Source organism: Solea solea, chromosome 10 (assembly GCF_958295425.1).
Source record: "Solea solea chromosome 10, fSolSol10.1, whole genome shotgun sequence".
Taxonomy (NCBI): domain Eukaryota; kingdom Metazoa; phylum Chordata; class Actinopteri; order Pleuronectiformes; family Soleidae; genus Solea; species Solea solea.
The window spans coordinates 20,724,994-20,747,012 of record NC_081143.1 but is presented as its reverse complement, the minus strand read 5'-3'; the positions used below and the strand labels follow the sequence as shown (position 1 = coordinate 20,747,012).

General features: G+C 43.7%; 1 protein-coding gene across 3 annotated transcripts in view; it reads right to left on the bottom strand.

The window, feature by feature from the left end:
* The window catches only part of LOC131466510 (adhesion G protein-coupled receptor L1-like), a 28,866-nt gene extending 8,277 nt beyond the window's left edge, over nucleotides 1-20,589 (bottom strand). For 2 of the 3 annotated variants that reach the window (XM_058639786.1, XM_058639787.1), the window contains exons 1-13: nucleotides 19,613-20,589; nucleotides 7,925-8,044; nucleotides 6,530-6,743; nucleotides 5,936-6,045; nucleotides 5,038-5,052; nucleotides 3,497-3,704; nucleotides 2,776-3,040; nucleotides 2,333-2,672; nucleotides 1,960-2,253; nucleotides 742-845; nucleotides 413-598; nucleotides 259-297; nucleotides 10-190 (exon numbers count right to left, since the gene is read on the bottom strand). In XM_058639786.1, coding sequence (XP_058495769.1) covers nucleotides 10-190; nucleotides 259-297; nucleotides 413-598; nucleotides 742-845; nucleotides 1,960-2,253; nucleotides 2,333-2,672; nucleotides 2,776-3,040; nucleotides 3,497-3,704; nucleotides 5,038-5,052; nucleotides 5,936-6,045; nucleotides 6,530-6,743; nucleotides 7,925-7,994 — 2,026 coding nt within the window. In that variant the 5' untranslated portion in view covers nucleotides 7,995-8,044; nucleotides 19,613-20,589. The remainder of the gene's footprint in view (nucleotides 1-9; nucleotides 191-258; nucleotides 298-412; nucleotides 599-741; nucleotides 846-1,959; nucleotides 2,254-2,332; nucleotides 2,673-2,775; nucleotides 3,041-3,496; nucleotides 3,705-5,037; nucleotides 5,053-5,935; nucleotides 6,046-6,529; nucleotides 6,744-7,924; nucleotides 8,045-19,612) is intronic. The other variant, XM_058639789.1, reaches the window with a different exon arrangement.
* Nucleotides 20,590-22,019: the final 1,430 nt, after the last annotated feature.

The following is a 22,019-nucleotide window of genomic DNA, read 5'->3' as shown; positions in this document are numbered from 1 at the left end:
AGCACGTACCGATATTTGGTGCCCTGTCACTGAAGCGGCCCTCGTACAGGTTGTTAGCCAATAGAAAGGCTCCTTTTTCTACCGCGTCTATCAGCAGCGACGCTGAGCGTGACTGGTCAGTGCTGCTCATATCAGCCCAGGACACCAGAGCCTCAGGGCCCAACAGGTTATCTACTGTCTGAACGACAGCCTGCAAAAGAGAAGAAAGTGTTTTATCATCCATCCATCCATCCCTCCCTCTCTCCATCCATTCTTTACCTGAACATAAGCTCTGCATGTGCGTTCCCTCTTCTGCAGCTGAAAAGAAAAGCATCAAACATTTACTGTTTGAATCATCATCACTGACATTTCGGCTTTCATTTCCAGAGAAGGTCAAGTGCACATCCGCATTGACAAAAAAGGAACACTTTACCTTGTTGTAATTGCGTGCTGCAGATTCTTTATTGGCCGGTCTCAAGGCCTGGAGCTGGGAGTCCAGGATATCCAATAGCTGTTCAATTAGCTTGACAGACATGCTGACATCACCGGCATAGATCCGCCCCCGGGTCAGGTTCACCAATTCCCCGGCGATGTTGGCTGCGTTCTCTCCACTCTTGATCTAGAGTGAAAGCGGGGGTGTTTATAATGTCAAATATTTTGACATTTAACGGGGGAACTGCTTGCTGACTTGCTTTAGGGCATTAGCACAGGGTGCATGAGCGTGCACGCGTGTGTGTGTGTGTGAGTGTGTGTAAAACCAACCTTCTGTGCGATTTGGCTGACCCACGGAGAGGTGCAGTTGGAAAGGTCAGGCCCTCTAGAGCTCCAACCCACTGGAGACGACACACACTGATAGGAGGCGATACCTGCAGAGGCAGACGGCACCACACAGACAGTCAGGGAAGCAAAAGGACAGATCAGGTTTCACATAATGCTCAGGTAGTTTGTCATTTCTGTTCTCTCCCAGGCAACTTTTGACCTTATATTCAAGATTCAAGATATCTCAGCAGTTATATATATATATATATATATATATATATATATGTTTATACATATATATATGTACAAATATATGTTACGAACAATTTTATTTTGAATTTATTTTTCTGTGAAATATCGTCACAGATGATCGGCCCCCTGCTGGCCACACTAGGTGCTCAGTGGCCCTCGGGTCATTTGAGTTCGAGGCCCTTGAGGTAAACGGCAGCTGTGTGGAAACACACAGGTCTTAAACTTATTTCATTATCATTAAATAAGGTTATAGCATAACAGACTGTGTAGTGTAACCCTAAAAAGTAGAGCGACATTATCATCAATGTTGTGATTTTTGTGTCCACCTGATGAATGAAGTACTCATTCTTCTTGTAGCACTGCTAACAAGACTTGCACCTTTAGCTTCATTAGTTCATTTAACTTTCTTCACCAACGACTCACTTCTCTAGTCTCTAAAGCTAAAATAGTTGGTACTGTAACTCTCAGACTCAGTGGAGTAAGCGCAGTGCTTTACCAGCTTGTACTAATGCCATCAGTTTAAATGTTGACCACATTAATGATAATTCACTTCTATTTTGCCAATGAACACATCTTTTATGCAGATGAATGTGCAGTAGCGTTGTGCAGAGAAGCTGCACTTCTTTTTGGTACTAAATGTGATGGGGGGGTTACGTAATGCTCCTGTAAATACCATGGCCAATCCTAAATGCATCAGAGGCCTATTTACATAAGAACATAACAGCCTCTCCTCTGAGGGAACACTGGCTGAGGAAGACAGCTGCACAGCGGGGTGAACCCACCTCACCTAAACCCTACAACCTCTCTTTTATTCCTCTCTCATGTGAAGTTCAAAGACGGGGCATCCGACTACATTTCAAAAGGGAAACAAGATACAGAGATACAGAAACACACGTTGATCTTACACACACACACACACACAGCACACAGGCTGACATGCTGGCACACACTCACACGTGCCACACCTACCCAGTGACCCTTTAGGGCACGGTCTCTCTACTGTCTCTCCCTTCAGGGTGGGGGGCCATTGCACCCCTCGTGTCACCCGACCCTCACATCCGCCCACCTGACCGGGGCTCCCAGGAGCCAAGGGTACACGCAGTGGGGGGCGTGGTGTGAGAGGAACCATGGCTGTGATAGGCCGCTGGTCAAAGGGCCCCCGATTGATGACGCCTATTGGGTGAGAGGCTGACGGCCGCACTGGGGTCAGAGCAACGGTCGCTGTGTAGGAGCGTACAGTCGTCATCAACGACGAGAGTGGACCTGGATGTGACGGAAGCATCGTTAGTTTTCGGAAATGACCATTAGCGTCCAATTACACATCTGCACGTATCCTGCAGACCTTTAGTGGGCGGTGGTGGAGTGAACTGTAGCGGGTATCTCAGCACGTAGTAGTTGTTCCACACATACAGCTGGTTGTCTCTGGGGTTGTAGTCTATGGAGGAGATGTACTGGTAAGGGTTGGGGAATGGTATCTGAACAGGCAGTTCCTGTCCACGGCTGGTGTCGTAGGCGTAGACCACCATGTCGCTGCCAGCCCGACCGTCTGCCTGTCCCTCATCGTCCTGGAAAACCGAGCGGACGGCGTAGAGCACGCCGCACGCCATGAAGGCATTGCTCGCCCCCCGTTTATCAAAGCCAGTGGCCCATGTGCCCTCAAACCGCAGGGTGTACGGGTTCACCTGCGACATGGGAATAGGGAAGACACAAAAATGTTTGGGCGTGTATAAAACCCTTTCTCTTTTCCTTCTTTCTAATCATTGATTTGTTTTCATTTCCACTCACCTGGCTGACCACAATGCGTCCGTTATTGGCTTCAGTGGAGTAGATCACCCAAAGGCCGTTCTCGTCCACAGCCAGATCGATGTCCGACTTCCCTCCCCAGCGGTACGGTGAGGTGTCGTGGTAGTTGGCATTAACCACCACTGCCTCCCCGCTCTTGATGCGTGTCCGCAGGTCATATTTGACCAGATTGCGCGTTCGCTCCTTGTTGTAAAAGACTGCACCGTCATACACCACAAAGCCTGTACCGTCCACACGGCTGGGCAACCTAGGACAGACAATGATACAAAATACATGTGTACAGTTACACTTTCTTAATGAAGATGTTATTGGGGTTATTTTTTTGTTAAGGAAACAAGTTAAATGAGTTAAATGTACTAGAAACATCGTTTCATAATTAGCTTCTTGTTTTTTACTCCGAAGAACAGGAAAAAATCATTAGACATTAGAAAAAAAAATTACTCAAATTAATTTTTTTCTTCAAATGAATGCAATGCGCTTCCGTAGGGCATGGCGAACATCACATCACGATCACTTTAGCAACATTAGCAACTCAGACAGACACAGACAACAGCTATATACACTAGAGCTAACAACATTGATTTCTTATAAATAAATATACCTTGTCAAATAGTTTTGTCTCAATCCAAACCCAAAGGTAACTTGTCATTTAATCTACAGCTGGCGCAATAATAAATACAGCGCACACAGTCTCATTACTCACTTGTAAGTGGTGGTGATTCTATTTTGGCGGTAGTCCTCCCACGAGGCGTACTCGTACAGCACCTCGGTCCGATACGGTGTCCATGGCATGACATATAGCCTGTCACCAGCCTGGAGTGGGTCCTTACACCATGCTCCTGACTGATGCTCTGCCTCCAGGAGCGAGGAGGCCGGCTGGATACTGAGCAGTGAGCCGGGACATACGAAGACTGGAAGAGGGGATTTAGGAAGGGGAAGCAGGATGTCAGGAAGAAGAGAGAGAAAAAAAGCGAGAGAAGAAGAGCAGAAAGGGATGTGAGGGAAAAAACAGAGTGGAATAATAGTGGAGCAGGTGAAGGTAGAAAATGGATTGATGCATGAAAATTTGATTGAATTAGATGCAGTTGGTGCAGCAAGATTGAGAAAAAAGAATGAAGAAAAAAGAAGAGAGAGAGGGATTTAAAACACCTGCACTGATCTCAAGCAACAGAAGAGAGGTAAAAGTGTCATCACACACTGTTAGTGTGTGTGTGTGTGTGTGTGTGTGTGTGTGTGGTGAGAAATACAACTGGGACACTGCAATGGAAGGTGTGTAAGAGTGTTTGTATGTCCTTTGTGTGTGATTGTGTGTGTGCTTGTGTGTGTGTGTGTGTCTGTGGGTTAGTGCAAAAAGAGTGAAAAAAGAGTGTGAGGTAGAATCAGGGACGCAGAGGGCGGGGCTAAATTTTGCCTTGAAGTGAATGAGAGGGCAGGTTAGTTACACCGAGCACAACGCCTAGTTCACCCACATGTCAATAACTGTATGGACACACACATATGTATACGGTCTCACACTGGCATGCAAATAGGCATGCACACACACACACACACACAGACACACACACACACACACACACACACACACACACACAGAAGCAGTGCTTAGTTAGCACAAATCCAGATGGACATACAGTCACACACATTTGGTCTTATTTGTCCTATGAAGATAAATAAGGGGCTCTTCCTATAAGGGAAGAAAAAAGGGAAAATAAGCATGAGGAGGAAGAAAGAAAGAAAGAAAGAAAGAAAGAAAGAAAGAAAGAAAGAAAGAAAGAAGCAAGGAAAGAAAGAAAGAAAGAAAGAAAGAAAGAAAGAAAGAAAGCTTGTATGTGAACAGGAAATAGATGAAAAAAAGATTATGTTTATGTTTGTGTGAACTGTTGTGTTGGTGTGTGCAGAAAGACCATGGAGGAAAATCAAGAGACAGAGAAACCAGCGGAAGAGAGAGAGGACGAAAGTGTAGAGAACTACACAGAGAGACAAGAAGAAGAGAGACTAGGTGCGGAACCTGGATAAAATTGGATAAAAGGGCGGGTTTCCATACAACAAGAGATGGATAAAATGGGGGGTGAAGAACCGAGTAGGAAATGAAAGAAAGAGGGGGGCAACATCCAGCATGACTACGAAACAACATCCTAGGTTAAGAGGAAGAGAGAGATGGCAGGAGAGAGGAAGAGAAGGAGAGGAAAGAGAGAGGGGTCGGGGATAAGGAGAGATCAAGATGCTACAATGTATTGTCTTTACCTTTTTGGTCCACTTCTACTCAAGCATAGGAAAAAAAGAGGGAGAGAAAGAAAGAGTAGTCAGAGGGTGAAAGAAGGGAAGTAAAGAAAAGAAAGCAAGAGAAAAAGGAAAGAGAGAAGGCAAGTGAGAAAGAAAGAAAGCAAGCAAGAAAGTGAGAAAAGAAAAAAATTGCACAGATAAAGAATTTTTGGAACTCATTCTCGCCACAAATATCATAATTTACAAAAAAATAAAGAAGAAAAACACAAAAGAGACCCAGCAAACTCCACTATCCTACTCTCCTCCCCTCCCTCCCTCCCTCCGCCTCCCCCGAGCTCTCCTTTTCCTCAATCAGGCTCCTGTGGAGAAAAGAGAGCGACTCCTGTGGCGTGAATCTGGAAAAGAAAACACACACGCATGCACACGCAAGTGTATACACACACACTCCCACACACACTCCCGCACACACACGCACACAAATGATGTATAGTAAAATCCTACAATTGTTGCTCTCTTTCTCTGTACTTTCTTATAGTTAACTTCCTACAACACACACGCACACGCACACGCACACACACACACACACACACACACACACACACACACACACTCCCTGAGGAAAAAAATAAAACAACTTTCTATCCTTCAATCTCTCACGGTCGACATCAGAGGTTACACGAGTAAAAAAAAACACCTCAAACCTAAAGTGTAGCTAGAAAAATGGGTTAATTTTTTTTTCATGCACACATTTGTATGTCATGTTTGTGTGGGTGTGTGTGTGTGAACAGTATATGCGAGTTTATGTGTGAGTTTATGGAAATATACATATATATGCTTATATACTGTATATATCTATATATATGTACATACATATATATATATATATATACATATATATATATAGCATATGCATACTCACTGTAAGGGACACATTCATATTGGATCTCCAGGTACTTGTATGTTCCAGGACAAGGGTCTGGAAACACATCGACTCCAGCGACCACCACACATTGTGTCCTGTTGTTACACCTGCAGCAGGAGTGGGATGGATGGATAGACGGACGGATGGATGGATGGATAGATGGATGGATGGATCAGTCAAAGGGAAGGTGGAGTGAGGAAAAAAACAAGGGGGAGTAATTAACAGACAGGAAAGGGGAAGCAAAGGACACTCCATTTGTCTCCTCTCCCTCAGTGAATATTGATCAGTTCTTCTAGGAAAACAGTGCTGAGTTCACAGCTAATGGTGCAGCCAGGCACTCAGACTCTGCTAGAGAGACGACTCCACTTGCAGTACACACGACTAACAACACAAACACTGGCTCGGTCGTGACACAGAGCACACGGGGAAACCGTAGATGGTCACGTTGGCATTGATCGGTTGAACTGCACGCACGTACAAACTGCACAGGACCTCCTGTACATGACTACACACGTGTGTGTTTGCTCTACGGTGTAAGCTCTTACATCAACACAACGCGCGGTCAACGGGATTCCCAGCACGTATACACACCTCTGGGCCATGATCTTCAACGCGTCGGGGAGGTAACACTGCGTGTTCTCCATCTGGAAGGGGTCCGCATCACAGATCTTGTCGTCGGTGCGTCCATAATTGGCCGTTTCCACCATCACCACGTCGCTTCCAGGACAGCGTAGCTCTATGGGGTAACCCTCACATGCCAGTTCCCTGCGCAGCAGCCCAAAAGGCATGGCAGCTCGAGACATAGCTGCTCAGACGGCGGAAAAAGAAACAGAACATTTTTCCATATTTTCTGTCACTGCATGAGTTGGAGGATTCAGTAGTGATTTTTCCATAAACACACTGTTCGAGCTCAAGAGTCACCCCTGAAATTTAGCTTCAAAAGCTCCCTCAGGACCACACCTGTGCTGAGGATTCATGGTTTCATAGTTAAAACAAACTGTTCTTTAGATTAAATCACATCACGAGCTGCTATGTTGGTACACTAATTAATAATTCACCCGCTGTACAACAAATGCCACGCATACCTTACAGTTATTGCCTTAATTAAATCTTGCCCATGGCTTTAGGCCTCATAAGTGACAAGCATTTGGCTAAACGTGCAGAATGTGTTCTGGCACTGTGTGTGTGTGTGTGTGTGCACGTGTGTGTGCGTGCGTCTCACGTGCGCATCGCTACACACGCGCGAATGCTTACATCGCAAGGTGCAAACAGAGTGTGATGACGATATAAATCACACCACACACCTCCACCGTGACACCTTGATGTAACACAGTGCATCACAGCATTGTGTGTTTTTTGTCTGTGTGTGTGTGGATAAAGCTTTTCACATGTGCTCAGTGAACACACTTAAAGACTTTATTTTCTTACATTTGTGAATGAGGATGAGCAATTTCACTCATCCTCATATCTGTGTGTGTGTGTGTGTGTGTGTGTGTGAAAACCCAACTGACTGCCATATTAATCCATGTAAACCAGCGACATTAGAGAGAATAACGTTACTACAACCTTAATCCTGTTGTTCGCATCACCTGCAGTATCGTGTGTACACATGAAAAGGTTTCTGCTGCACCGGGGGATTAAACCCCGCCTCACACATGGACGTGATCAGTATGCAGACTGTGCACTGTAACTGTCTGCAGTGCTGAATGATATGATGGCGTCCAGCTTTTATCGAGCTGCACACTTCAATCGTCTTTTTCTTTTTTTGTAATTCTGTATTTATTTAGGTCACAGCCTTTCACCAAATTTGCCAAGGTGACATTGTCTGGGCAGTGGGCACGACGAGTATGACTTTACATGTTCTGCAAAAACAACCATTCACATTCTTGTCACAAATCGGTGCAGACTATTGATCCATTATTCCTTTGAACTCATTAGGACACTTAAGATAACTCCCCCCCCCCCACACACTCCCGTGATGCTTACCTTGGCTGGAGGGGGCAACGTGAGCTATCGTGAGTGCACACACCCCCAGGAACCAGAGTGACACAGCCATGCTGGACAGGAAGATTTAGCACGTCACACCACCAGCCGCGTAAGTAGAGCCTAGAGAGAGAGCAGTGGAGGTGTGAGATTGAGAGTGGCGTTTGTGTGTGTGTGTGTGTGTGTGTGTGTGTCTGACAGTGAGAGAAAACAAACAAGGTGGGGGCACAGAATAATAGAGAGAGAGAAATACAGATAACAATTGGGCAATCAGTACTATGAACAGTCCCTCAATCTGCTGTTACCATGGTGATAGCACAGTGCAGCATGTGTGTGTGCGAAACGGGGAGAGAGTACGGGAGAGACACTGGGCGTGTGTGTGTGTTTGTGGGTGAAAGCGTGTAAGTAAGTCCGTAATTAGCCAGAGGCAAGAGTGGCCGCTGACCCATAAAAGACTCTTAATCTTTCTATCCACACACGGGCGGAGGGCCTTCGCTCAGCTTTGGCCACTTTTCAGTAATCCTAAATAAATGATGTAGTGGAGACACTCTCCCTCTCAGCAGGACAGGGGTAATGGGATGAACAACTGACGGAGGGCGCAGGTGATCAGAGGGTGATGCTGCGGTGTGGAGTATTACGAGGGAACATACGGGACACAGGCGGCCGAGCTGCACGAGAGTAAGAGGAATATGACTCCCGAATATAGACTGAACTCTTGGCCCCAGACAGGAGGGCGGATGGAGGCTGAACTGTAACATGCACACACCATTGCATTTGTTTTCTCCTGCTTAGCGTATACTCCAATCTGCTGCTGCTGCTGCTGCTGCTGTTTCCATAAAATCCAGCATGTGTGTGTGTGTGTGTGTACACATGCATGTGTTATTTGTGTGACTTGCTTTTCTCTCCGTCATCTTGTTAGGTAATGATGGCAGACAGATTTAGGTCACTTCTCAACAAATGTCAAACATGCATTCAAATACTGGTGCTTGTAAGGGTTCAGTGCACACGCACACACACACGCACACAGCCACATACAGAGAGAGAGAAGAGAGGGAGAGAGGGAAAAGAGAGACGTCTGCCTTCTTTAAGTCCACTGAACCAACAAGACTCACACACACACACACACAAACTCTCTTTGAACTGAAGAAGCCTCTTGGATTAGATTAAGAGATTTTCAGTTTAACTAAAGCAATTCCAGTTGCCTATATCAAAACTCTTGAAGATACAATAACTTGGATGACGGAGAACCTTCGCACACACACACACACACACACACACACACACACACACACACACACACACACACACATGCACACTAGAGCTGACACAATGACCGGATTATTAATCGATCACTAAATTAATCGTCAACTATTTTGATAATCGATTAATCGGTTTGAAGCTTTTATCATGATTAAAACAACAAGATTTCTGATTGTTTCAACTTCTCAAATGTGAATATTTTCTTCATTTCTTTCTCTACATAAAAAAGAAATCATAAAAACGGAACCATTTTGGTTTGTGGACAAAAACAAGACATTTGAGAACGTCGTCATTTCCAGGTTTGACAAAAACTTTTCTGACATTTTATGGACCAAACGATTACTCGATCAATCGAGAAAATAATCGTCAGATTAATCGATTATGAAAATAAACACACTCACACACAACCATGCGTATAGAGATTCCACAGAATGAGAACCTTTACATTATTACATTATTTCATTTTTAATTACACACATGTATGTCATCCAAAACCCTTATGGCAGCATGCTCTCTCTCTTACACAAACACACACACACAGACACACAAACACACAGCTTTCCTGCATTGACTTCCATTTGGACAGCCCGAAACATATCGTTATCCTATAACTTTAACCATAACCAGTTAATCCCTAACCCTCAATCCTTGTTTATACTGTAAATATCAAGCCTGTACTGTATATTTTCTGGTAACTGTTTATAATGTACATTCTATTTTATATTATTGTTAATATCTTTCTATTTTGTACTTTCACATAATGTGGAAATGCAAGTTTATTATTTTTTACCTTTATCTTTACCGTCTTTGCCACAGTGATAATGTAAATGTCCCCACTGCTGACCACAATTTAGATCTTAGCCCTGAACTTAACCAATTCCTCAGATATAAGCCTAGGTTTTGGTCTCCCTGAGGACTGCTGGTCCTGACAAGTTCAGTGTTTATGCCAGAGAAGGTTCCTAAGGAGGCAACAAATATGTACACACACACACACACACACTTACACACAAGTGTATATGCAGAGTAAGTAGACCAAGGACACTGATGGGCCTTGACAAAGCCACACACCCATACCCACTGTTGGTGGCGATGTACTCTCTGCCTGTGACCAAAATCTAGCCCTGGGCCACTGCTCGTCCTACTTGGAGGAGCCACGGTCTCTAAGTGAGAGTGTGTGAGTGGTGGGCCTGGAGGGAAATTAATTACACACACAGAGGCATTAATGTACACACAATCATGCACATACAGTGCACACAGAGACAGTGCATGTACTACTGCTTAATATGTGCGTGAGGTCCACCCTCAATGATGTGTACGAGGTGTAACATTGTATAACTTTATAAGCAGAAGATTCAACATGCCGCCCCTAATTATGTTTATGTGGGTGTACGATTGCTTTCAGGTACATATTGTTTGGTTTCTGTGGTCTTAAAATAAGCCTAACTTTATGGAAGGGAATAGTGGCTGCCATCTTGTGCAGCTATGTTTTTACAGCAGCCTGAACAGACAAACCGGCCTGAGTCTGTGTTTTAAAGTGAAAGCTTACTAAGCAAACAAAGTAGAATGGCACACACATCCTCCACAAAGGGAGGAGTATGTGAAGGAGACCTCTGCACAGGAAATATCGTGATATTTTCAGACACCAAGTATCACTTTCTTATCATTGATTTTACAAATAATAAACACATCTTTTTATGTGTGTGTGGCCCTGCGATGGACTGGCGAACTGTCCAGGGTGTACCCCGCCTATCGCCCGATGTAGCTGAGATTGGCACAGCACCCCCCGCGACCCTCTGGCGGAGGATAAAGCGGTAGATGATGACTGACTGACTGAAACACATCTTTTTAATGGATTAACACAAAATAATCAATTGACGTTTCAGTCCACTAGATGGTGACAAGTGCTCCCTCTGACTGGAGCTGTATATCGCAATATATGATTTAGCAATATTGTGATAATGCCGTGATATCTCTGGTGATTCCCACTCCTATTCTCGCCATATTATGATGTCACTAATCGTGGTCGTTTAAAAAAAATCATACAACTCTATTCTACTAATCAAATGAACCCATGAGCACTGGAGTTTGATGTAAGTTGATTAAGTATTATTTTTTTCCATTTTCACCTGCTATATAAACACACCTGAGCAAAAAGTACTCAAATTTCTGCACAAGTATCCCTACTCCCGTTTTGTTTTTGTTTTTTTAAATATGCGATATAAAATGAATTATAACTTTGACTCAACAATATATAAGGACACACGGAAAAACACATTTTGTAAAGCCTGAAGATGTGACCCATAATCATCCACCCTCAGGATGTCCATATAAGGACTATCCCCACATATTATTCCCACTGCAATTTACCAAGGGGTGCACCCTCTGTGGCACAGATCTGTGACGCAGGAGAACTAAGGCTTCATGTAGACACAAAACAATGAATCCAACTAACTTGATCATGATAGCAAAGGTCATTTGTGAGTCTGACAAACAAATCCCATGTGGTTTGGCTCTATAAATAGCCATAAATAAAGGACTAAAGAAATATTGACCAACACAATGCTGCGAGAAACAGACGAAGGCTGAAATCCAATAAAAATCAGTCTGTCGGAAATCATTCAAACTGATGTGTAATCGTGCCAGGTATAAAGATTCACTCTGTGTGTGTGTGTGTGTGTGTGTGTGTGAGACAGAGAGTAACTTCCCCCTCTTTTGGTCAGAGAGCTGTCAGTGCCTAAGGGTGGATCACTATGAAGCACAGTGACAAAACAGCCTTACACTGGCGTGTTCCTAATGGAGGGAAATGTGTGAGAGCGCGAGAGAGAGAGCGAGAGAGAGAGAGAGTCAGTACGTTTCCATGCACAGTTGAGTCGCACCACTCTGCAACTACTACGCCTTTTAATTGGTCTACACTCTCTTGTCCCGGTATACTGTACAAACAGCAGTGGGGAATTGATTTATTGAATGTAGTATGATTTTTTTTTTCCCTATGCGAGATGACGATATACCCTCCTTTCAGCTTGTTATTAGTGTATTAGGGGGTTCTAGCTGACCTATTATGTCACAGAGCAAAACGACTTTGGCTGGCGGCTAGTTGTTAGCATGTCGAGTGCCAATCTTGAACTTTAAGAATTTCAGCTCTTTTGGCTGACAGAACACAACCGTGTGTGTGTGTGTGTGTGTGTGTGTGTGTGTGTGTGTGTGTGTGTTTGCCCCTCCTCGCTGTTGACTCCTTCCTCTGCTGACTTCTTCTTTTTACTTCTAGGTCAAAGCCCAGGAGTGAGAACTGAGGTGCACGGGCAGAGCACCTGCATTTTCCCCACACTAACATGTTTACATGTATAAGTCCCGGTCAAGGTCATCCAAGGTCATATAAAAACACTGAGTGACAAGAGCTAGAGAGAGCAACTAGGGATGGGAATCGGTATCGGTCAGTATCGGCATCGGTCCGATACTGGTCAAAAATCACTGGGTCAGATATCGGAACGGATAAATAAAAATGTAAAATCCAATACAATCCAAAAAACCTATGTAGCACACTATGAACAGACTAGAAAAAAAAAAGAAAAAAAATCAGTAAAAGTCATGCTTAGGGTGTTTAGTTCTTCTTTTTGTGAGAACAATATTTGTTACACCGTTGGAGAATTGTGACAAATATGGGGATAACACGTTTGCGATAATGGCATCAAAACACAAGAGAGTGGTATGGTCCCATCCCTGGTGAAAACACAGGCTCTACTGGTTGAAATGATTTCCGATTAAAAACAATGGCAGGAATAGCATGAAGGATTTAGAGACGATCTTAAATACAACTATGCCCTCTGAGTCCGCTTCAGACTGGCGACCTCCACAGCCCCCGGAGCGCCAACACTTTCATGACACCGTCAAATACATTCATGGGGTTCGGAGCCCGTATGTTTGTCTGGTCAGCCGGTGACCCCGGGGGAATGTAGGTGTCGCCCTCTGTGAATCATTGGCTTGTTGCAGGCAGGAAACACAGGCAGCGCTCAGGGCCAAGTTTGCAGCATGAGGCCCTGTGCTGCATGCTGGATGTTCCTGAGAGCACTGGGGTCTGTGCTGCACATAGCAGGCTCGCTACAAAGAAAACAGAGGGAAATTGCTTGCAGATGTATTTCAGACCATGTTAAACATGAATTCACTCAAACTCGTGCACGACGGTTACATATCATATTCGCATAATGGAAAGAGTGCACTGCTAATGTACAGGTATTACAGTGTTTACTGCATGTGACTGAGATGATTTGTGAAGTCATTTTTTTTTATTTTTCGTATTTTATCTACTCTGCAGAATTGAGTCTATTCCAAAGCTGCGGGAAGGTTGATTAAACATTGTTAAGTTTCCTCCCATATTTATGAAGATCGTAATCCTGAGCTCAGCACTCGGACTCTCTCAATCACAATATAAAGCTCGCCGATTTATAGGCACCCTCTCGGAGAATCTGCCTCCTTTAATGGATGCATTCGCTCATTTATCACTGTTTGTTGGTGCCTGATCATTGGGCAACATTAATAAGCGGAGTAGCTGAAATCTGTCACTGCCAAATCTAAGACGAGGTGGCCCTGTGAGGATTAAAACACTGTGCACTGACATTATAAAGCCATACATCCATTAGTTCCACATTAGTCTGTTTTTTCAGGCATGACTGCAGACGTAAAGGCTTTCAGAGAATTTGGATTTTTCCCGTTGTAATTATGACTATCGACAGAAAATCTACTCTGCTGACCAATTAATCTTATTAGAATGTCCAACACTTGATGCTTCAGCTTCTAATTTGTGAAGATTGATGGGATTTTTTTTATCATACAGGATAGTAAATTTGGTCTGATAGTGTAATTAATTCATTTGTAATAAGATAATAATATAATTGGTTGTTTGTTTGACTAAGCACCACACAATAGTTCTCAGATTTCAGATTCTTGGACATTTAAGTGTTATCTGGTTTCTTCAAGGCTCCATATGAATGTCTTTGATATTTTTCACCATTTTCTGACATTTTATGGACCAACAAAGAGGAAATAAATCAGATGATAAACACTTATGCAATGAATAAGTATAGTTGCAGCTCTAGTCCTATTCATAGCTCTGATAAAGAAAGAGAAAATGAAAAAAACATCTCTCCAGTATAATGTTCTCTCTTGGTCAAAACATTTTAACAAACAGGGACAGAATGTCTCTTTTTCTAGAAGCTGGACGCTGAATATTTCCCAGACCTGAGAGTCACACCGCATTAACAATCAACAGTTGTAAGTTCAGTCGTCCTCGCCAGAGCCGTTCTCTTCTGGCAGAACATCCAAAACTCTCAAATATCAGCAAACACATCGAGCCAGATGTTTTCTCATGAGAGGGTGTTTAACAGGAACCAGTTGCACAATAACCTCCGGGAGATGACGAAACCCCCTCACAGTCACATGGTCAGACGACCAAACAAGTCTTTTAAAGACCTCGGATTTGGCTGTGGGAAATGATTCCATACATTTCGCAGCTCTCCCACATTTTGTCAACAAAATAATTCATCCGAAGATAATCACTACCTGCAGATCTTTTTGTCAGAGAGCCTGAACAAAGACCACATTTTGTGTTTTTTAGACAAATGTCGCATGAATGACATATGGATAAAATGACTCATGAAAGTGACACTAAAGCTCAGTTCTTCCCTGTTGTTTGCTGCAGATTAGTTTTAGCAGCACAGAACAATAATAATCTGGATTGTTGTTTTTGTGTGTGTGTGTGTGTGTGTATTTTTAGCCCTGTGATAGGCTTATGACCTGTGGTGTAACCCTGCCTCTTTCATCCATTGTCAGATGTTTGGCTCAAGCTCCCCCGTGATCCTCAAAGGTTACGTTTTGCAGATGACGGATGGACAATGAGCCGATATTATACTCGGGAATGGTTGTAGTTCGAAGCACTTGGTATGTTTCCATGTTTCCATGCACCATGTCACAGTCTTTTAATTGGACAACGATCCTGTGCCGGTATACACGCACAAGGTGGCGATATGCCCTGTTTCAGCTTGTTAGTAGAGCTGCAACTACCGACTATTTTCATAGTCGGTTAATCTGTCGATTATTTTCTCGATTAATCGATTGGTCCATAAAATATTAGAAAACCTTAAAAACGTTGATCAGTGTTCCTCGACACGATGACGTTCTCAAATGTCTTGTTTTGTCCACAAACCAAAATGAGAGCAAAGAAATTGAGAAAATACTCACATTTAGGAAGCTTTAACAATCAGAAACTTTGTTTTAATCATGAAAACAGCTTCAAACCGATTAATTGATTATCAAAATAGTTGTTGATTCATTTAGTAATCGATTAATAATTGATTCATCGATTAATCGTTTCAGCTCTACTTGTTAGTAACAGGCAGTTTCCAGGTTAGCTGGCATTTGGGTCCTCCTGCAGTCCGTGAACTTTAAAATATTGAATTTTTTAAGCTGACAGAACTTAAATTTTATTCCTTGTCGGTTAAAAAAAAAAAAGGTACTGGCCTGGATTTTTTCAGGCAAAATCCAGCTGTTGTCTTATTCTTCTGTGCACCAGTTTATTCTGTTATTTCTAGGTCAAAGCCAACGGGGGTGGGATCTGTAAAGCATGCGAAGAGCACCTATTTGACTCTAAATGATCTGGGTGTTTTATTTAAAAGTCCACTTCTAGCCAGACGAACACTTTCATTTTTGTTTTTTTCCTAACGTCAAATAAACTTACTGACTGGTTTGATTAATCGGAAAAAGAAAAAAAAAAGAAAGGGAAATCCGCCACGATCCAAATCACAGACATGTTTCATTAAGCACAGGCTATAAAATGTAAATAAAAGCAGCAGCAGGATTTTAAGTGAGTCGTGTTGTAGCCTGTTTATTTCTTTTTTATGGGAGCACAATATTTGTAACACATTTGGAGTATTGTGGATTTGAAATAGCTGGTTAGGGTTATTCATTTCTCTGCCTATCGCCAAGATCTGGAGATCTAAAAAAAATAAATATTACGCTGTGGTTCAACTCTCTTACTGATAATACATCTGAATAGAACAAATAACTGCTCTGAAAGAGAACAATATAGTGCTATATATGTCTTTAATCTATTGATTAAAGACATATTATGTCTTTAATCACAGCACAACTTTATCATCATATATTTAATTATAAATCTATCATCTGTCCTATTTTATTTGGTCTTTTTATATGCTTGCTTTTTGTGATTTTAACTTGTTGTTTTGTTACTTTGTCTTCACTCGGCTCTGTTTTGCACAATAAGCGGACAAAAAAAAGAGAGAAAAAAAAGTGGAAACAACCCAAATGTGTTGTCAATAGCTCAGACGTTTAAAAGATGGGACACAACTGGATGCCATTTATTGGGGGGGGGGGGGGGGGGGGGGTATGTGTTCTCCAATTTCCTCCCACAGTCCAATAACATGCAGATTTATGGATTAGGTAAATTGGACACTCTAAATTGACCGTAGGTGTGAGTGTGAGTGAGTGAGTGAGTGAGTGAGTGAGTGGTTTGTCTCTGTGGCCCTGTGATGGACTGGCGATCTGTCCAGGGTGTATCCTGCCTTTCGCCCTAGGTCAGCTCCCCCCCAGGACCCTCATGTGGAGGATAAAGGGGTAGAACATGGATGGATGGATGCTCAAGGTTGGAATATTGGTTTTGAACACAAAATAAGAAAAAGAAAATCACGCTGCAAAAAAGGTGCTGTTGTTGTCTTTATTGAACTTTTAAATTGTAATATGAGGCAAAACCAGGAACCAAATGTGTTGGTTCATCTGAGAGGGTTTGTCACGTTAAAATGACATCCATTAAACCTGAATTGAGGCTTTGAAAATACATTTCAAACGGCACCATCTTACATGCAAAAGAAACCCCCCCCCCTGTTCAGAGAGGTACACTGATGTAACCTTGAGCTCACATACTATTGTTTAGGTTCAAATGTGTCTTTCCATCCCACAAAGGTGAGAAAAGACCTGAGCAGTTAGTGTGCAGAGCATCATCGGAGCAAACACTGGGAGGCGACATGTCATCTGCTGGCTGTCATATTCGCGTGTCCCTCGCTGCCCTTTCGTACTAATAGTGATTTGTGTGTCAGCTTACACAGTTACTATGATTTCAGGCATTTCAACATCATGTCACCAAGACAAACTCCTGGACAAAGAGCAGGATTGTGACCCTGAGGCGTGACAAAATGTAATTCTACTTCTTCCACGATCACTGACTGAGGTGTGACAGAGCAGAGCCAACTGCATTCAGCCGCTTTTGTTTGCAAGGCAGCAGAGCGGGCTAGTGCTGCACGGACAATAGGTGTTCTCTGAGATGAGAGAAATGTTGTCTCCGGCTAGAAGAGCCGCCATGCACCGTGCGTGAGGGAGAGGGTATGCTTTGATTGTCGCTGGGAGATTACAACCCCCGTTATACATTTACAAATTATAAAGAAAATTACACACGATGATCAAAAAATGGTCAATATCACCAAGGCAGACTCAACGGCATGAGCATAATCAAATACTAGAGCACTAATTAAAATAAAATAGCCATTTACACTCACCGGGCCATTTCATTAGGTACATCTGTTCACACTGGGGGGGGGGTCTGGTCTGAGTATTCCAGAACGGTTTGAAAATAATCGAATGGCAACGGTAACTAAGACCCAAACTATGCAGAGGACCTTCTTCTTCTTTGAATGCCAAAACATGTCAAACGTTGAAGCAGATCCACACCAGGTGCCACTCTCCTGGCTACTTCATGTGTCAATTATAAACATCCTCTGTTGTTATGAGGCTTCCTGGTTAAATAATAGTCAATAAAAATGAAACGTCCTCTGTATCTTATAACGTGGCCGTTGAGTGCATGTTAAGCAAACGTGAGACAATTAAAGGAAGAGAGCCCGTGGTACCTGACAATCTAACAGGTCATCACTGTCCATCCTTCATCACTACAGTCAATCACTGACCTGTGATGTGATGCTGCTGTCAATCCCAGAAACACACAACCGTACGATACACAGCAGTTAATCGCTGTTTCTCATACTAGGTTTTAGAATGCTGGTCAAACAAAACCTTGCGTGCCAGATTTGAGAAACCATTTTTGCCCACAATTTCTCAAAGTGAATCTAATCAGTCGCTCCGTAATGAGAGGGTAAGCGTTACTATAGGCTACAGTTGTACAACATTACAGCATGTCACATTCAGTCTCAGGTCATTGTATTGATGTTACTCTGATAGATCAGATTCAGCCCTCGGCTCTGACACGGCCTGCGTTAACGCTCACAGCATAAGAGGGCCGACTGAGTGTCTCAGTGTCTGACTGATGCAAGGAGACACAATAGAAACCTGTATGAAGTGACCCAAAACAGACACATGTGGTGCATTTTACAAGTCAAATGACAGAAAATCCATCCTATCCTTATTGTGTATGTGTGGGTGTCTGAGTGGTTTAGGCAAATCAATTCTCTTTTTTTCCCCTCAATGGATGATGTAAATGATCCGTTCATGTAAGCAAGCCTTGTCATGTTTCTTTTCTCCTTTCCATCACAAACAGCACACACACACACACACACACACACACAGCTACAGCAGGTGAGTCACCGAGTTGTGCATTCACAAACATTTCATCGATCTGCTGCTGATATAACACAGAAATTTAAAATGATTGAGCCCAAACAATAAGGCTAATAATGGAATTCAGTCTGACAGATGAGTACGAGTCCTCTCCGGCACTGAGCTATTTCTCCCTTCATCTCCTTTCACCTTCTCATCTCTGTCCCAGTCCTTTCTTTCACCGTCTGAAATATTGATAATGGACTCTCACTCGCTATACGGCGTCTTCCACTCGTGTTCCCGTCATGGGCACCCTGCAACTATCTAACGCTGCATGTCTAGTCCTCCAAAGAGTGCACTACAGCTGTTTATTCCATATTTTTTCCATTGCACCACACCACAGACACTGCACTGAGCATCTGTGATGAGGAGCACAAATGAGCCCAATGGTGATGGACCCCCACTGGTGGCCCATCGTGCGTGCGTGCATGGGATGGGACACCTTGAATTATACCACTTTCCCTCCTTGCTCTCCTCAGAGGCCCAGAGGAAGCCGATCAGGAGCCCATGAATATTTCACAGCACTCATGCCTGGCACTCATGTGCCACTGACCCAGCTCTAATGGCAGACCAGTGGTGTGAGGCCCAGCACAGCAGCTCATCAGATCTATGTCCCTCACTGATCCAATGGCCCTTTGGCGGCAGCAGCAAAGAGCAGGCACCTGTACAGACTGTCTTCAGCAGACTGATCATGTATGTGCGCGTGCATGTAAGAGAGAGAGAGCGAGAGAGAGGGAGGGAGGGGGGGGGGGGGGGGGGGGGGGGAGAGAGAGAGAGAGGGAGGGGCGGGGTGCATCCTCATAGCCTACATCCATATCTTACCGTCGATCCTCCGATTTCCCTCCTCCTCCTCCTCCTCCACCTCCTCCTCACTCACTGCGTCTCCCGCATTCCGTCTCTCCGCGCCCTCGCTCACTTTGCGCTCCTCGTTTGCAGCCTCCTCCACTCTGCCCGACGCATACAGAAAATGTCAATATTCGGCAGGGATGTGGTGGTGGTGGTCGGGTTATACCTGCTGGACCATATAAGTCATTATAGCGATGTGTCCAACAACAACTGGGCGTCCTCCTCCTGTGATCCGTGCACTGTCTCTGCTGGACCTCACACCCTCCCTCCTCCTCCCTCCCTCCGTCCTATCGAGGCGCGTCGTCTTTCCCCGCTGTGTGTGTGTGTGTGTGTGTGTGAGAGAGAGAGAGAGTGAGTGTGTGCGTCACGTTGGTATCATAATTCCCACGGGTTTCGTGCCCAGAGAGGATGCGGGCGCATATCGGCCTCACAGCTCCGATGGATGGAGGGAGGAAAAACACGTACACGATCACACGCGAAAACAAGAATCAGACGCAAATTGTAGCGCGCAGACAGACAGACAGACCCAGGCTGCTGCTGCTGATGATGACGATGATGATGCTGCTGCTGTATCCTCCTCTTCAATAGCTCGACCACTTATCAATGTAGATCACAGTCCTCCGATGTTGTTCAATAACATCCTTGTGTTGCATGTAGAATAACGTCGACGCGAGAGCAGCCGCTGTGCATATCCTTGAAGAATCGTGATAAGGCGCAGCAGCAGCAGCGGCGGAACATCAGGACCGGAATCAAATGCGGATATATCTGGATAGAAAAAACAACCCAGACAATAAAAATAAAGAAATCGTTTTATAAAATTGTGCTGAGGTAAAAAAACAACAACAAAAAAACAGCGGAACGACAAGTGCAAGAAAACCAGAGATAAGGTTTCCCGCTCCTAGCCTCGCCTTGCATCCGTCCTTCTCTCTCTCTCTTCCCAGCTTGTTGCGCGTTCTGCATTCGGGAGCGCGCAACGCGTGTTCGCCTCCGTGTGCGCACGTGTGGAGTTGTGCGCGCGCGTGAATACACACACACACATACACATACACACACAGAGAGAAAGGGGGGTGGAGGGGTCGACTATATTATCAAGGTTTGTGTCAGTGAGCAGCATTAAGCTGCTGTGTAGGCAAAAACAGAAGCAGTATAGAGAGGGATAAACAGCAGCTCCTGCTTTTTACTGAAGCCCTTTGAGTCGTTGCACATGTTAGCGCAGTGTCTCACACTTTTATGTCTCCCCTCACATGGATGGTGTTTGCTGTGTGTGCAGCACAGTGCACACATGCATGTAACAAGCCAGCAGGCGTTTACTATATGCACTATGTATTAGACAGAGCTGTGTTTGGAGCAGCTGTGACAGAAGAACACGAGGCCTCTGTAGGAGCAGACACTTCTTGTCACTTCACGTCATTATGTCACTGTCATTGTTCACCACCACCAAACCCTCCACCAGTCAAACCTTGATGACACCTGGTGAAACACATGGCGTCTGACAGTCATTATTAGAGGCAACTCATGCAACGCTTGCAACAAAATATTGGTGTCTTTTTAACTCCGGGGTCTGCAACCTCCACAACACATGCCATTTTTGACCCCTCTCCACCCATATATAATAAATCTAGAGCTGCAAAACCTATTTGACCCATAAAATGAGAAAGACATCATGTAATATCTTATATATATACAGTAGAGAGAGAGAGAGAGAGAGAGATAAGAAGCATAGGTTAAACTAGAGTTTGTTGCATCTATGACATTTAAAAACTACAAAAGGAAACTGGTGTTCTTACAAACAAGCATTTTTACAGTAGCCCTACCTTGAAACAATTGTGTGGATTTATTTGAGTCCTTACGTTATTTATGGGAAATTGATCAAATAAAAAGTGACCCATTTTGAAACGAATAAAACAGTGTTTAGATTGTATGCAACTCATGCTTGAGAAAAGCTGTGTGTGTGTGTGTGTAGTATGTGAATGCAAAGATGGACAGGACTCCAAATGTGCATGTCCTTCATGTAGCTATGGTTTGGGGAGGTTTTTAAATATCGCTTTTGATGTAGACAAAGGATGTAATGCATATTTTTGGTTGACAAAATATTAAAACACACTTATTTATCTCTCAATAAGAGGTTGTCACTTTGAAATTTAAAAAAAATTAAAACAGAATAATAATAATAAAAAAACATTTATTTGTCAAAGCTACAGGGAGCCACAGCAGAGGGGCTGAAGATCCACTTGCAGCTCTTAGAGCCGCAGGTTGCAGACCCTTATTTTATAGTACGGTCTTCGGGACAGGTAGGGAGGAAGACACTCTCTCTGTATTAAAAGTTAGACTTAAAACCTTCCTTTTTGATAAAGTTAGAGCTGGCTCAGGGAATTCTGGACCA